Source organism: Colossoma macropomum, unplaced genomic scaffold (genome assembly GCF_904425465.1).
Source record: "Colossoma macropomum unplaced genomic scaffold, Colossoma_macropomum, whole genome shotgun sequence".
Classification (NCBI taxonomy): domain Eukaryota; kingdom Metazoa; phylum Chordata; class Actinopteri; order Characiformes; family Serrasalmidae; genus Colossoma; species Colossoma macropomum.
The window spans coordinates 12777011-12793440 of NW_023494791.1; the positions used below are offsets into that span (position 1 = coordinate 12777011).

The 16430-nt window shown below is 40.0% G+C and overlaps 1 protein-coding gene across 1 annotated transcript in view; it reads left to right on the top strand.

Moving 5' to 3' along the window:
- Window positions 1-441: 441 nt before the first annotated feature.
- The window catches only part of eif2ak3 (eukaryotic translation initiation factor 2-alpha kinase 3), a 38216-nt gene continuing 22227 nt past the window's right edge, over window positions 442-16430 (top strand). Inside the window, exons 1-2 of the mRNA XM_036573942.1 lie at window positions 442-957; window positions 15938-16067. Coding sequence (XP_036429835.1) covers window positions 680-957; window positions 15938-16067 — 408 coding nt within the window. The 5' untranslated portion in view covers window positions 442-679. The remainder of the gene's footprint in view (window positions 958-15937; window positions 16068-16430) is intronic.

Here is a 16430-nt window from a genome sequence, read left to right on the forward strand (position 1 = left end):
CATCCGCCCTTCTTAAACAGGAGAGAAACTATCGTGATCGACAGGCTGGAGAAGCAATAGGCAGCTGCCTGTGTCTTTCGCGGCCAACGTGAACGTGCCAATAAAACCCCTTTGAAACGACTGAGCCTTTTGATTGGTCGTATCAGTCTTCTCGTTCCACTGATGCGTCTGAAAGGCTGGACACGCTGCGCTCCGCTTCTGCCTCTCGCTGCCTCTGCCCCTCCTTTGGGGACGTGACTGACAGGAGAGCAGCCAATAAGCTTCTCCGTTTTGTGGGCGGGACACACGCGCAGACTGACATTCGCTCCACCCAATCAAATTCTGCTTAGTAGACGAGCTGCGCGGATTGATGTGCGCTCGCAGCTATCAGAGCGCAGCGCTCTCGCACCGCCGGGAGCGTCGGTCCCCGCGCGGCCAATGCGTGTTTGGAGACGGGGCGGGCTCGACGTTACCACGGCACGACCAACGGCGCTATAAAGCCAATAACATGGTGCTTCAGCGACTCATGTTTACGCTGAGAAAAGAGAATCGAAAGTCGCTGGAAATCTTTTGAATCGATTTATTTTGTTTTCGAAATTGCACAGAGGCCTTGTTTTAGAGTAGTTCTTTTAAAATTAACTCTGCATTTTTGGTATGGGATTGCCCATCTAACGTACTAGCTGATGTGCCACTTGTCCCAATGGAAAGGGGGCTTCGGTTTGGAATCGCGGGCATATCCCTTGTGCTTCTGTTGATTTTAAAAGGTGTAACGGGGACTTTGCAAACGAGCTCCCTCTCCGGGAGAAATCTGGAGGCCCCGGCGGCGGGAGATGGAGCCGTTATGGAGCGGCTGGAGAGCTCCGGATCCCCGGGAACTGGAACAGGAGACGTGACGGTGGAGGACGAGAGCGGGGCGGCTGGTGGAGAAGGCGAGGAGCCGTCTGGAGACAACGACGCAAACTTCCCTCAAAGCAGAAGGTAAAGGCTTTTCTTTCTAACCCGTAGGTTAACACGCCGGGAGTTCCTTAAACGCCGTGGCGAGTGCTTTTTGTCACGGTTTCTTTAACTGTCAGATTGGCAGAGCGAAGCTAAACTTCCTGGAAGTTTGCTAGTTAGCGAGCTGAGCTACGGTTAGCGCTCTGACGTTAACGCTAGCTGATGTTACCTCAGCTCACAACAAACTAACGTTATCGCTAAGTTAGCCAAGGCACGTTATAATGCAAAATAATGTATTACATAACTTAAATGCTTTAGCACCTCATCGCAAATCAACAAAAAAACGTAGTGAAGATGCTAAAGTTAACAGGCTGAGTTCATTTAGCTTGTTTCTTGTTTGTCATTGTTATTGTCTATTAACTAACAGTAACGGTTAACTTAGATTGAGTTCTCTTTAGTCCAGGACTCTCTAGCTAGCAGCTCGCTTTGTTTAAGTTAAAGAGTAGCTACTCTGTTAGGAACTGTAGCTACACAAACTACTGCATGTTATGAACATTTTAATCCATATGATTTTTTGACCTATAGTGCTTATAATGTCATTCTTTGACCTAGAGGACCGTTAATGTCAGACGTTAGTTAGTTTACTATCGCAGAGAGCTTTCACAGGCTGGCATAGAGGGAGTCAGTTTGAACAGGGCAGCTGGTCAGAGATATTTCAGGTGGTCAGAGGAAAATGAAAAAAGTCAGAGTGTAATGTGTTTGACTGCACTGTCAGGTCCCAAATATGTTTGTTTTGTTCGTAAGAGACGAAAAGTCAAAGTGCTTGCTAGACCATGGAGGACCTTGTTGTCAGGCAGAAATGCCGTTGAAATAGTTTAACGTTATAGGCTGGTTGTTGTCGAGTTTTAGAACTGGACGAAAATACATAACCTAATAGCTTTAATACTCTCCGGGTTGATATTGACTTAATGGTTATAGATTCTGCTTAACTTAGTCATCCGCCTCTTTACTGAGGCAGCGCGCTGGAGCAGAATAATCTCTCTGTAAACCGAGCAACAGGAGTTTGAGCTCCTTCAACGTGCTACAAGCTTTTATTTTTATTTTTTATTTGAATAATTATTTTTGTTACTGATTAATTAAACATGTAAACTAAATGGTAGAAACAGCAAAAACAGACTCTTACGGTGATATGAGGCAAATATGACAAGCGCTGTGTTTAACTTGATTAAAAAATGTGAACTTTTCTGCGGTTAGTGCTGTAATTAAAGCCCGCATCTGAGGCGAATGTGCCCCACCCTGAATCTGGATCCCAAAAACGAGTGGATGGGTAGTTTCAAGACCTCTTACTGCAGTAAACCGTCCCTCCAATGATTGATGCCAAAGCACAGCTGTTCTCACTAATGGGCAAAGTTATTCTATCAAGATCAGTCGTTGATCTGCTGAGATTGAGTATGTCGGTTAGAGATTATTTTCACTGAGCTTTCGCCTCTTGTGCACCTGTTCCCACAGTCTTACCCAGATGTTTATTATTTTTTCTCTCTGTCATTTTTCTCTGCTCCTCTGGTGGTAAAATTGAGACAGCGTAGAGCGCAGAAGAGTACACGGTGTGACTGAACCGAGTAGATACCAACATACAACCCATAGGAGAATAAGAGAGATCTCTATTTAAAAGCTGCCTCTTGCAGTTATGGTTTAGTTGGGAACACTTGTTTGATTTCTGACCTTGAAACAGTTTGGTTCAGTTTGGCATGACTGCTGTTCATTGAAGCATAGTGATCCAGTTCAGACTGTTCAGCCACTGGGTGTGTTTTGAGAACTCAGTGCAAATGCAGCAGGCAGGGGAAACTTCAAGCAGGTAGACTGTTGCCATGAAAGGAACCGTGTTTTGCCTTAGCTCAAAAGGTACATTTCCTGTGTTTTCTTGTATTTTTTTTCCCCTAAGGTTAGCATAGATCGTTTGTGTGTTTTTACATTAAAAAACAGCCATAATAAATTTTTGACATTTTTCAACCTTTCTTTATCACTTGGAGTTAAACAGTTTAGACTGATTGTTGTTATGGTGTCATGAAAACCAATGAATTAGAAGCTGTTTTTGCAGCTTCCATATACAGACTGGAGTAGGGATGTAAACAAAATTTTAAATTCGATTTGTTATGCTGAAGTCTTGATGCAGTATATTTTTCTATACAGCAAAAATGAGGAGTGCCAAAATATGGAAATAATATGGTGCTCCCAGTCTTCTGACTTAAATATCGTCACTGCCCAGAGAAAACCATGTCTCTCCATTTTTGTTGATTTTTTTTTTTTTATTTTTCTACATCATTTCAACACACCAGAGCTGTCCTTTATGTTGTGTGTGTGTAACGATTTCATGATGAGTGGACCAACAGAAATGCTCTAAAATCACTTGGAATAAAACCTCTTTACATTGACTTACATTGAAAGGTAAGAGTGTTTTTGGCTTCTCCTGTAAAGTAACTATTTTAGAGATACTTGTTTTTCTTTGGACAGTGACAATATGCCAATGTTTACACCATGTGCACCAAGCACACTGGGTTAATAATGATGTACACATCATCAGGTACAATGCCGTTTTCAATGCTGTGGTCAAGGTTTGAGTTTTGATGTTTTTTTATGGTAAAAAGTATTCTACAGAGCTCTAGGTACAAACTAGATCAAATAGTGTGGCTCCGATAAATAAACATTTTCAAACAGAACTTTTTCAGTGCTTACTGCGCTGCCCTCTAACAAAGTGAACCCCAAAAATTGGAACCCATAAAATTTATAATTGATTTGTTAGCCCATTTCAGCATGGGTGTGTCTAGCTCCTCTCTGCCCACTACTCATGTAGGATTCACACAGATGCTTAGTATTGATCATTCACAGTGGTTTCCACAAAAGAAGATAAATGAGGGACCCTCAGAAGAGACTGAGGTGTGGCAGCACGACTGTGTTGTTGAGACAACACAAGTTTAGGGAGCACCACATTAGTTCCATGTTTAGTAAACTTGAAAATTGACAAGAAAGACCAGAGTATCATCTGCCTGAGTGAAAGTTATTTGTATTTTGGCTACAACATGGGTGCAGGGGCTTGAGGCTTATGTGGTTGGTTCACCTGGCATAGTTACTGTGCATTTCAGTTGAGCTTTCTGAGCCCTATTCGAATAATAGTGTTTGGTATGTCTTTTGAGACGTGTCAGTGTAGACGCTGGCACTTGTCACTTCCATTTGGAAAGGTGCTATAGCCACCGCCCCTCGTTGGCATTATGTGTAGGCCAATGCAGAACACCCTGATTGACCTATCAGAGTCAAAACTGAGTTGAAAGGAGAGGCAGAAACTTTTGCAAATGTCAATTGCAGCATAAATTGGCTGCAAGAGCTGCTCAGACCCTTGTGACAGTTTCACATTTTAAATCCTCATACTCCTCCAGTATGAGACCTTCTTCATGAGTAAAAGTACTTTGGTAAAGCCCTTCTGTATGTTTATTTGATTTATTTAGCATTTTCTGTAGTATTTCCGAGTACATTTACTCTCAGTCCTCTTTTCGGTGGTGTTCTTACTTTCTATATTGGATTATACTGAGTTTAATCTTCCACAGGGATATGTCAGTGAATGTTAAGCACGCATGTGATGTGTAAAAGGTGAATGAGCAGAAAAAAACACGTTTTTTGCGTTTTGAATACCATGTCTATTATTTATTTCCATTAAACCTACCATGTCTCTTGTATCTTTCCATATTGAGACTGAACCGGCAACTCATGAAAACCGAGTATGATAAGAGGAGGAGGAGCTGTACCATCAATTTCAAAGAGCAAGTTGAAGTTCAGGTTTTTTATGTGGAGGACAACAAGCCTGAGTAGATTCAGGCAAGTGCAACAAGGGGCTACAGTGGTACATGCAGTACTTCTGTCCAAGTTGGACTCCTAACATTAGTTAAGTTCTCAGACAGATCTGACCATATGTCAGGGCTTAAGGAATAGAACACGAGAGGGCATGTGTTATCGTAAATAACATCACAGCTGTGATTTGATCGCGGGTTTCATCTGAAGGTGAGTGCTGTAGATCACAGCTGTGATGTTATTTGTGATTACACATGACCTTGAGTGCTCCATTGCTTTTACACAACAATTCTGCAAACTAAAGAAATAGGTGAAGCAAAGAAGCCCCAAACATTGTGCTTTAATACTAGCAGTTTGTATCAGCGAAGAAAATTGTGCTCTTTTTGTTGCAGATGAAGCCAATATCAAGTTCAGCTCACCTTTTCTTTTCAGAATTTTATTATGTTAATGTCTGGCTAATTCCAGTTTGTTTAGTAGCGCACGTGTACAGTTATTGTGAAAAAAGCATGCTTTTATTGAAGAACACTTCTCAACAAAACCGAGATTGTGCCATTTAAACTATAGTTGTATGCAAAAGTTTGGACACCCTTGTCAAATTACATGTTTTGTTAATTTTAACATATGTGAACATATATTAACCTTGCCATATGTTAAGACACAAAAAGAAAAAAAAAACATATGGCCTGTACAAAAGTTATGGGACACCTTTTATTTTTTTCCAAATAATTACTTATATATAATATTGTAATAAAATATATTTTTTCCAAAATCAATGTATGTAATAAAATGTCATGTTTTCAAACCTTTGCATACAACTGAAAATGTAAAGTGAGATGTTTAGGAGTGCAGACGAACTACAACAAAGAATACTGCAGATTACTGCTGTCATGAAACCTTGTAATTTTGCTCCAATAGAAATGGCTTGGAATAAAATATTGTTACATTAATGTGTGTTAAAGTTAAAAATGTTTAACTTTAAAGTTATTTTTTCTGCGCACATAAAGTTGTCATTTCAGAGATATGAGGTTTTATAACAGTGTATATGGACTAGAGAGAGTACTGTCACTTTTTATTTGCATTGTGTTTTTTTTCTTGAATTGATAAAGCAATAGAATAAGCTTATATGACCTGAAGCGGTGGTGGTGTTACATGTGATGCACATGGTGTACACAGACTCCTCAGGGGTGTAACGTTCTGTACGTTTATCACTACAGTCTAATGCCTTACTGCCAAATTTTTGGGACACTTTGTGTAGAATTTGTGGGACACTTTTTTTGTATGTTTTACAAAAACATACATAACAGCCAATGTAAAAATGTGCACGTATATTTATTTACCTGTTGATCTTGTCTCTCCAGTCCTGCTCCTTTAGGAACAGCAGCACATGCAGCTTCCTCTTTTGTGGTAGCTGAAGGGCCCTCGGTTAACTAAGGGGGTGGTGGGGAGCCTCAGGTTAAGGTACCTGTGGGAGAGAAAGAACAGTGTTAAATATAAGCAATTGAGAACATGTAGGTAATATGAATGAATGGCCAAATGACATGTCCGCATGTATTTTGTTCACAGTGATGACTGCATTAATATACTAAGACTCCTGTACTATCCTCTGTTGACTCACTTGCTCTCAGCAATGGTTTAGCCCAGTCTGATTAGGGGCGGGGCTATGAGTGTAATTCATTCTATGAGCGAAAAAAAATGACAGGTATGGGGCCTGTTTGTGGAGTTAAAAGTCAAATCAGCCTCAGACTTCATCCTGTACTGAAGTTGAGTCAGGATAACGTCTTTTATTGGACTAATGTTTGTGGACTAGAACAAGTCAACAAGACTCTGTATGTCTAGAAATTGCTTTTAGTTGGCTTATTTCCCTTTTTTTCACATATTTCCTTCTTCTTTCCATCTTTTTTTTTAATGTGAACACTAATAAATATAGACATTCTGTTGGAACTTAGCACAAAGTATTAAGCGGTCCTTACATGTGAAACACAGGTTCCCACAACTAGCACTCAACCACACGTAAAACCATTCTACACCTACTACAGGGGTGAGAGTATTTGCTGCCTTCACATCTGCTGCAAAGACCAAACCAAAGACCTCTGTGTGGGCTGCTGTGACATCTGCCACTTTAACATCTTATTAATAGCTGGGGCATGTTCAAATACAATAAGGTACAACCTTCATTCATATAATATGAAACAAAATACACAGTCCTGCATTTTAGTACGTGTTCATTGTTAATATAGATAAACGGTGGGCGTAATTGCTCTGTTCACCAGCCGTGTCTGTGTCTGCTAACATACACACAGAGAAACTGGAACCAACCTATTGTGTTCAGTTCCTTGGAACTCTGATGTTAATCAACACCCCCAGGCCCTCCCTGAGACATGGAACAGCTTTACTGGGGGATGGTTTTCTCCAGGGACACTTTTCTGTGATGCACAGCCTGGCGGACTGGCAAGCGGGAGCCTAACCCAGAGAACCCGAGAGACTTCCACATACTCTACTACAAAAGCAAAAATAGAAGGCGAACGCTTTGTGATGAAGAACCTCTCAAAGATTGGTACCCTTATTCAGTTTGCAAGGCCCAGCGGCAGAAAGATCAGTCATATGGGGAGAAGTGAAGGAAAAAGAAAAAGCACTAATTTCCCCTGTGTGAGGTTTGTAGTGTTAGGTCAAAGACAAAGTCAACAACTCCAGCTGCATTGTTCTATTAGGCATCATATATACATACATACAATTAAATACCATTTAGAGTTTGACCATCCAGAAGTCCACAGCTCCTGTAGGCTATCCTGTGGTTGGCTGATCCCGAGAAGAAGAGATGGACACAGTAAATAAATTCTCAATGTGAAACTCTTACAGTTTATACAAGTCCAGTACTTCCCATAGGTCTTAAATAAACCAGGGTGGAGCATTGTTGAGGAGCGTGGTGGTCTGTATATATAGACATGCGTGTCTCAGTTTTCTTTTTAATTTAATTGGTCTTTAGATAAGGCATGTGTGGTTCGGGATAAAACAAAAATAAGAAATAAGTTGTTAATTTTCTAATGTAGGTTTTGCTGCAGTAAACCACAGAAATGTTGATATGCAAGCAGCTCATACTGCTTCTCATTGCGCAAAATGTGCCCTTGTTTATATATTACAATATAAAATATTTTGGATCGTCCTTAATGGGACAAAATGGAATTTGGAAATTGGAAATTGTTAAAATAGGACAAAAAAACGCAAAATATAGGATATCCCCAATATATCCTGTGTGTGTGAAGCACTACAAGTCAGCTTATTAATTATTATAGGGGCATTCTAGTGTAAAACTATAGGTTATTATGTTATTTGTTGTGTTTTGCAGTTTTCTGTAGCACATCATTGTATCCATCAGCTTCATTAGTTTGACAGAGTTTATGATTTAATATTGCTTTTATGTTTTTGGTCATCAGTGTTCTCTCACTACAGTACTCAGCATGCATTATGCAAATGCATCATACAACCATTGGGGATCCCTGTGGTGACAACCAACCCTGACGGTTATCCTGGCCAATAATAAATACACAAGAAAACAGTGATTCTACCCTGATTCAACATGAAATGGATGCAGAAGACAAGATTTTTATTTTTATTTTTAATTTTTTAAAAAAAATATATTCAGCCAGAGAAAGAAGCCAAACTGAGGGAAGGTGTCCGTATTGCCAGCTACCTTGCCAAATTTTGTTTTCAGCATTCTTTTTCTTCAGTGACCATGATGGTATATGTCTGCAATAAGATATTCAGCTTCCTAGCAGGAACATAGGTGCTCTGCCTGCCTACTGTATTCACCAGCTAAGGTGAAAAAAACTGCCCACCCTCAAAAATCAATTGTAAGTAATGGTGGTTTTTCAAAAGTTCCTCCCACCTTTAACATAAATCATTAAAAGGGGGTCACAGATGCAGCGATGGTTACGTTTTTTATTTTGGCTAAAGTGTGTATGAAATGGCACAAATCCTATGAAAGTAAATGTATCCGTGCTGTTTCTCTTTCTGGTTGCTACATGTACAGAGCATGTGTTTGAAAGGGTTTCTTATTAGTGGAACTTTTGTTAAAAAGTAAATAATGAACAAATTGAGGCCATAAACACAGACAGCCCAGAACTCGTGACCCTCTTGAGAAGCAGTCCAGTGCCAAGTCAAGCACAGGAAATCATGTGTTCTTGTGAGTAAATAAACTGCAGCAGGATCACAGCTTTCTGTTAGTGGAGAAAGTTCCAAAAGAAACTGAGAGGAGGAAATAAGCAGAAGTGAACTATTTATTGTTCTTTTTCAAAATGCTAAATGACCAAACCTCCGTAGTTTAGTTAATCTTCTCCTGTGTAGTGAATGATAACAGTAAATAAGTAGTTTGTCATACTGACGTTTCTGAAACGTAGCTTCCTGCTTTGTTTTTGTTTACATGCTTCACTGAAGCTGTGTGCCTACAAGGTCTGGTATGATCCAGACGTAGAGCTCCACTTGGCCTGATTGTGTGTATTTTTGGACCAGGAGCGATTCCAGAGAGACCTTTTGTAGAAGTAACACTTTGCTTGAGGTGCCCTATCTGACACACACACACACACACACACACACACACAACTTGCTGTTACAGCTCTCTCTTCTGCCTGCCTGGCACAAACCATAGCAGACGTCTAGCTCCAACTGCCTACTGCTTAGCAACAGCCAACCAGAGGGCTCGAGCCGGGAAACTTGTTAGCCAATTAGAAGGATGGAAGGAGAAAGTGCTCAGAATTTGAGTTGGGTGCAGAGGGAGAGACAGAAAGAGAGAAAAAAGAGAGGGAGGGGATGGAGTTCGTGTACCTCTTTTATTTATTTTTTTATTTTACCTGATGGTTTAGTAACTTGACAATAGTTTTAGTTTTAATCTAGACACTTCAAAACATCGTTAAAAGTGAATTGCAAAGCTTTGAACTTTTTTTTCACATTCTTTTCTGTCTTTTCGTTGTCATTGTCTCTGGGTTATGTGAAGATTGAATCGCACTTACAGATGAAATATTGGCAGCATTTGTCACCTGTCTTATTTCTGGAATGGTAACTTTATAGGCAAAGAAAAAAGTTCCTAATTTTTAATGCAAAGTTATTTTATTTTATTTAAAGTCTCAATTTAAGTCACACAGTTTAAAGAACACCTGGCATTTTCAAATAGTGTAAAATATAACTGAGGTTTTGATGACTGTGATACACAAGTAAACTTTCTTGACTGGGGGGCGTATTTACTCTGTTATTTTAGATTGTTTCTATTTTGCACTCTGCTAATCATCCTTTCACTCACTACTTCAGAAGTTTGTTTTAATCGGTAGGAATCATTACTGATTTGCATCCGGCCGCTTTGGGGCTGATCCCGGTTCTCGGCTTGGAGCGAGAGGTTCGTGCCACCTTGTGGTGTTAGTTTGTTCAAAGTTGCTTTATTTGTTTATTGATTCTTTCGGCTCGGCTGTTACTTCAGTCATTGCGGAGGACCCACCCTGCTGCAGTGCAGCAGTCAGTGGAGTAGGAGAAAGGTGGGGAGAAAGGAAAGAAAACGAGGGAGAGAGAGTGTCAAGCCGAGCTGTTGAGAAAGTGAGAGAGAGAGGGAGAGAGAGACATCGGTTGGTGAATGCCAGGGCACTAGGACCCTGCGCTGCACATGGGCTTGTAGTTTGGTTCCTCACTGCTTAGCAACAACAAATCAGCCACCCAGATCAAGGCCAGGGCTTGACCAATAAGAGGAGTGGAGCGCCATGCCACGGAGTTTTGATTTCGCCGCCTGTGAGCTGTGCACACTGGAGAGAGAGCGAGCATGAGAGAGAGAGAGGGAGAGAGAGGAAGGGATGACACGTTTGTAGCGATGCTTATGGGGTTAGATGGGGATATGATTGAACGTACTTTGGTTCAACTCTTTTCATGCATTTGTTTGTGACAGAGAGATAACCTCTTGTGACACCGCATGCTATAATGGTGAAGGAATAACTTTCTGCCACCGTGTCGATGTTGTAGTTTTGGTGTGGAAAGTTTGACAGCTGTCAGTTTGGAGTGTGAGAGACAGAGAAATAACCTGGTATGTTTGTGCATGTGTGTGTTTGTGTGAGTGAAAGAGGACTGCAAGGTCAGTGTAATGAAGGAGAGGGATTCTGTGTGTTACATATGGTGATTGCTCCTGGTTTGGGCGTGGCTGTACGTGACATGAGCTCCTGAGAGAGGATTCACACTTGTATGCATCGACCCTGTTCCTTAATCAGTAAGGGGTGAGGGGGGTCTCCGAACACAAAACTACCTCTCCACTCTGAAAGTGACAGAATCTAGTTTAGTTTCACAGCCACTCAACGGTAAGACTTCAACTTGGTCAGATTACAACAAGCCATGCACAGTGTCAGATTTTTGGTGTTGGTGGATATTTGCCTAAAACAAAAATCAGCATCAGACAGATTATTAGATGTGACTGATATTTCAAACCAGTATTTTGCTTGATTGTGTTTAATGTACAGTCAAGTGCTGAATGTTTACCCAAAGCTGGGCTACTAAAATATCTGCGTTTTATTGATTATACAGCTTTTGTAGCATTTTACTGCTCTTTGCTCACAATTACCATAACAGTGAATCTGTTGAACCTCATGCAGTGTTTGGTTTCCGTCCGACATTCAGGCAGACATCTGATATTTTCCTTGTTCGTGTCTGCCAATGCTGACACGGATATGTAAACGTTTATTAAATGTGGAAATTTGGACTACATATACAAGGGTTACATTATATTACAGTGAAATATAACATTTATTTATGTAGGGTTACAGATGAGGCAAAAAGAATGAAATACAGATTTCATGTTTTTCTGAACAATTATCTGCTGATACAGATGTGATTCCGACATTGTTGTCCAACTCTAGTATAAATATGTCCTTTTCTTTCTCAAACACGTGCATGTTTTTATATTGGCTGCATCCTAAATTAATCTTACTGTTTTGCTCCTCACTCTGCACAACATGTCAGCACCAGCGGCACACCTTTTACCCCAGAGACTGTGTGTGTGTGTGTGTGTGTGTGTGTGTGTGTGTGTGTGTGTGTGTGTGTGTGTGTGTGTGTGTGTGTGTGTCTCTCAACATGTCTCCTCACTGAATGGAAGTCTACAGTCGAATGCAAAAGTTTGGGTGCTTCTGGTCAAATTGCATACACATTTTAATACACAATTGCTGTTTGTTTTCTGAATTTAACATTGGAAAAAGGAAACACAATGTTTCCTGTGCAAAAGTTATGGTACATTTTATTTTTTCCCCCAATATGTTAAACATAGCAAAGAAATGGGAAATGTGCAGAAAAATGTCATATTTAAGTGTTTTCTTATTTTCGCTAAGAAAACCAATAAACATGTAATTTGACCGGGATGTTCAAACTTTTGCATCTGAGTTTTCATTAGCTGGTGCAGACATTGTACTGCTTCCCACCCACATCATCTTTGGAGCATGCTGGTAGTTTACATATAGTCACTGTCAAAACAAAACATCATCATCATGTCTCCAAAATGGCAACTTTCATGAAGGAAAAAAAAAGTTGTAGACTTCATTGTATGTTAATACAGCAAGATTTTATTCCAAGTAACAAGGACATATTGACCCTGACCTGAATACCAGGTAACAGTACCAGGCTGATATCAGCAGAAAATGCTGGATTGGATATTGGAGGGAATCCGATCCTATCCTGTATGTAGTCTGAAATATCCACTCTCACACTGTGTGGCGTGATGTTAGCTGTATATTTCCCTGTGGGATGATGTTTAAGATGTTTGAACGTGATAGCCGACTTTTAGATATTCATGAGTGCTTCAGTTAAAAACAGCTCATTTTTAAAGGTGAGTAGTTTTTAAAGACAAAATACCAGATCAGTATTGCTGTAGGCTCATACTCAAGTGCTTGCATTGGGTGGTCTGGTGGGCTGTTTTGTGTTGAGTATTAAAAAGACTGTTTTGGTGTGTTTTGTGTTTGGATTTTGCTGCATTATATATAGACCTGCATGTGCTTTGCGTCCATGCTGTAAAACTCTGTAGCTCTCTTCATGTCTCTGAAATATTTTGAACTCCGCAGCTTCACTGCAGGGGTGTGGCTTTACATCCACAACTTCCCCACGTGCTCCAGCATCCGCTGTATTTTCATTCTGTGCTCTGTGTGAGCGTGTTGCGGTGGGACTCGAGGCTTCGCAGTGGGATGACGAGCTGCTTGCTGTTGCATGGTTACAGCGAGCTCTCTCTGCCCATTGGCTGAGCTTTTTCATGCTAGTGCCTTCTGATTGGGTGCTCTGTAACATGTCTCCATTGTGGTTGGCTGTGAGCTAGAGAAAACTCCTGTGATTGGCTTAAACACCTCAGATACTGTGTGAGTTTCTGTGTGTGTATTTTTGCTTTAGTAACATCTATTTACGTCAGTTTTGGGGTGAGATCCTCTCGAGTTTCTTTGGGGGGCGAGGGAGATGGTGAGTGAGAGAGATGGATTGGCCGCTTGAGGTGTGCGTACTCGAGGATTTGTTTGTTTTGCTCTTTTTGTGCTGCTAAGAAAGTGCAAAGACTGCTGAAGAGTCTGAGGCTTTAATAGTGTTGACTGAGACAGACGGCAAATAGCACATCTTCGAGATGAGGCAGACGCTTAAAGAGCTGACTGATGTACTTTTCAGTGCCGCCTCGCACAAGCGCTCTCTATTACATGTCAAACACTCTTAACATCTTCTTTATTTAAGTGGTGTCATGTGGAAGAGCCTCATCATTACTAATTAGTTTAATTGATTTCTAGTTTTAATGGATATACATGAGCATATTTGTGATGATGATTGATATATACATGACTGTATCTGCTGATTCAGATATTTTAGATTTCATCTGTTTAATCACAAAATGGACTGTAATGGTATTGAATTCCATTTAAGAAAGTTCAGCACATTTGCTGTACGAGCAGGTATTATCATTTATAAATTACATCACATTATATCACACAACTTTTTTCTGAGTCGGGTCTTTTAGAACACTGACATGTTTTATTACAAAGAGAGCATAATTAGTCCTGTTTAATTGGGTTTAGTGCAACGAAGCGTGTTTGATGGTATATTTTAATTGTGGCACTGCTGGTTCTATTTTGTCTGTTTTCAACTCATCAAACTTCAGTAAAATGAAATATCATGATGCATATTGTGTCTTGTGAAAATACAATTATCATGATGTTATATTTTTGCCATCTTGCTGTCCGTAAAGTTACTTTTCACTGTCATTAATAAAAAAAATGATGTTTGTTAAACAGGAGAGGGGGCTAAATTATGCATTTTTGGCAATAAATAACACCCAAGGTACTGACCTGATATTGCTAATTTTTTACACACAAAAAGAAATGTGTCCTTGAAAAATTGCTTGCACAAGCTTTGTTTTTTTTTATCTTTTGAGTGACAGCAATTTGTTCCGTATTTACTTTTTTTTCCTGAGCTGGACACACGTGGCAGTGAACCTGAAATCGGTATTTTAAGGTTTGAAATTGAATTAAGTCAATGTTGAGTGTCACTGGTTAATTTCATATGAAACAGGTGAGAAACCTGTACGCTCTTTTTCTGCTCTCTGTTCATTCTCAACCTTCCTTTTTATTTTCCTGAGAGAAATGATCTTATGAAGAGCACTCTTTGATCTTATCCAGAAAATGAGATTCTTCTTGCCCCCTCTCTCCCTCTCTCTCCCCCTCTCTCCCTCTGTCTCCCTCTCTCTCCCTCTCTTTTTTTTCCTCAATCACCGAGTGAGGGGTGTGGCCAGCACAGCTTCCTCATTCATCCTCACAATACCCACTGCTTAGCAACAACCAATCAGTCCAAATATTTTTGGAGGAGGCTCTCAGCCAATCAGGAGTGATGTGTTGTAGCGTTTTACACTCCTGAATCCCATTGGAGGAGGAGGTGGTAAAGCAAACAGTATTAGCCCGGAGCACTGGAGTGATTCCATAGGAACTGAGGTGCCCTTAAAATCGGACTCCCTGAGTGCAGATGACGGCTGTGATGTGTTAACTCTTTTAGACTGGACATCAAAGCTCACCTCCTTCACCTCCCTGTCAGGACTCGGTGCCCTCATCCCTCCACTTCACGCTATGTCTTACTGAACACTTATATCCAGCATACTGAGTGTACCTTCATAAATGCTGCAGCTAAAAGAAGTGGAAAAAAAACCTTATGGTGTTATCCAGGTAGATTATTTCACATTCATGAATCAAGTATTTAACTGATCTCTAGTCAGTCTCTTATCATCTGTCAGAGCTTTATTTTCAAGTTACATTTTAAAGTCCAGGTTTTACTGTGAGAGAGATTTTAACATGATGCTTGATGTTACACAAACTGTACCCCACCAGACCACACACCCTGCCTTTTAGACTTACTTAACCTGCTTTGTTGGAACACTGTAATTTCACTGTAATTTCAGTGATTGCTTATTTTTCTGTTCTGTAACTGTATCTTTTCATGAAGTAGGATTTACTGCATCAAAGTGAAAATGGAATGAACTTGACATTGCTCTGGAAACAAAGCCATTGAGTCATGGATTTGAATCACTGTAATTTTGGTTTTCAGCAAGTTGCCAAACTCACATAAAACGTTTTGAGAGCTAAGATGTCGTAAACGCTTAATGATTGAGCTTACATTTCACTCTAAGCTGTGTGGCCATTTCTGTTTTATATTATTTTAAAAAGCCCATATCCTATTTCTTAATTTTATTTTTCCCCCTCGAGGTCCACTTATACTATTTGTAGGGGTTTATGTAACAAAAAAAGTTATAGTTCATTTTTTACATGGCCATTTTCCAACCTATATCCCTTAAAAACATACAGACCGGTTCTAATAGTTTGCCCTATGTTGTGGCTCGTTCTAAAAGACTGGGGTAAAACAATACATTTCGAAACTTAACAGTGTTAAAGCAAAGGAAAGTGGATTTTCCATAACATCGGCCCTTTTATTATGTGAATTACAAGTTCATTGTTTTTGAATAATTTGGCTGAGCCTAATTATTGTTAATAATTAGTAGTGTATTGCAAGAAGGATCAAGAGTCATCTTGGAGTGAGTTACTATAAGACACTGGGGAAGATAAATGGCTCTGTCTGCGTATAGTAGGTCATAGTAACCAGGTGCTGAAATGCTGTAGCTTTGTTTTATATGTGGTAAATTCCTTTCTTTTGTCTTTACCAGGAGCCTGGTGATCATCAGCACTCTGGATGGACGGATCGCAGCTCTGGACCCTCTGAATCAGGGTCGTAAGCAGTGGGACCTGGATGTAGGCTCTGGCTGTCTGGTGTCATCCAGCCTCAGCAAACCAGAGGTACAAACAAACAGGCTCATTTAATGCACATAATAAAGACTTCACATTATGGGTGGACAGTGATGATATGTATTGTTATGATAAATTTACACATTATGTTACAGTTTGCCTTTCTCAGTATTTTGTGGATGTTATCAGTACTTAAAGAACACTGTTCTGGTTAATTTTATTTAGTGCAGTTTGTGAAATATTAGTAAAAATACTTTATTTATTTATTTATTTTTTTATAAATGTGCCACTGCTAGTACTCCTTTTTTTTTTCCCCTGCGTAAGAAACCTCAGAAAAATATCGGGATGCGTATTGTGAAAATTAGGGGTGGCTCGGTACCACTTTTTTCCCAATAACAATCTTGAAACCTTGAG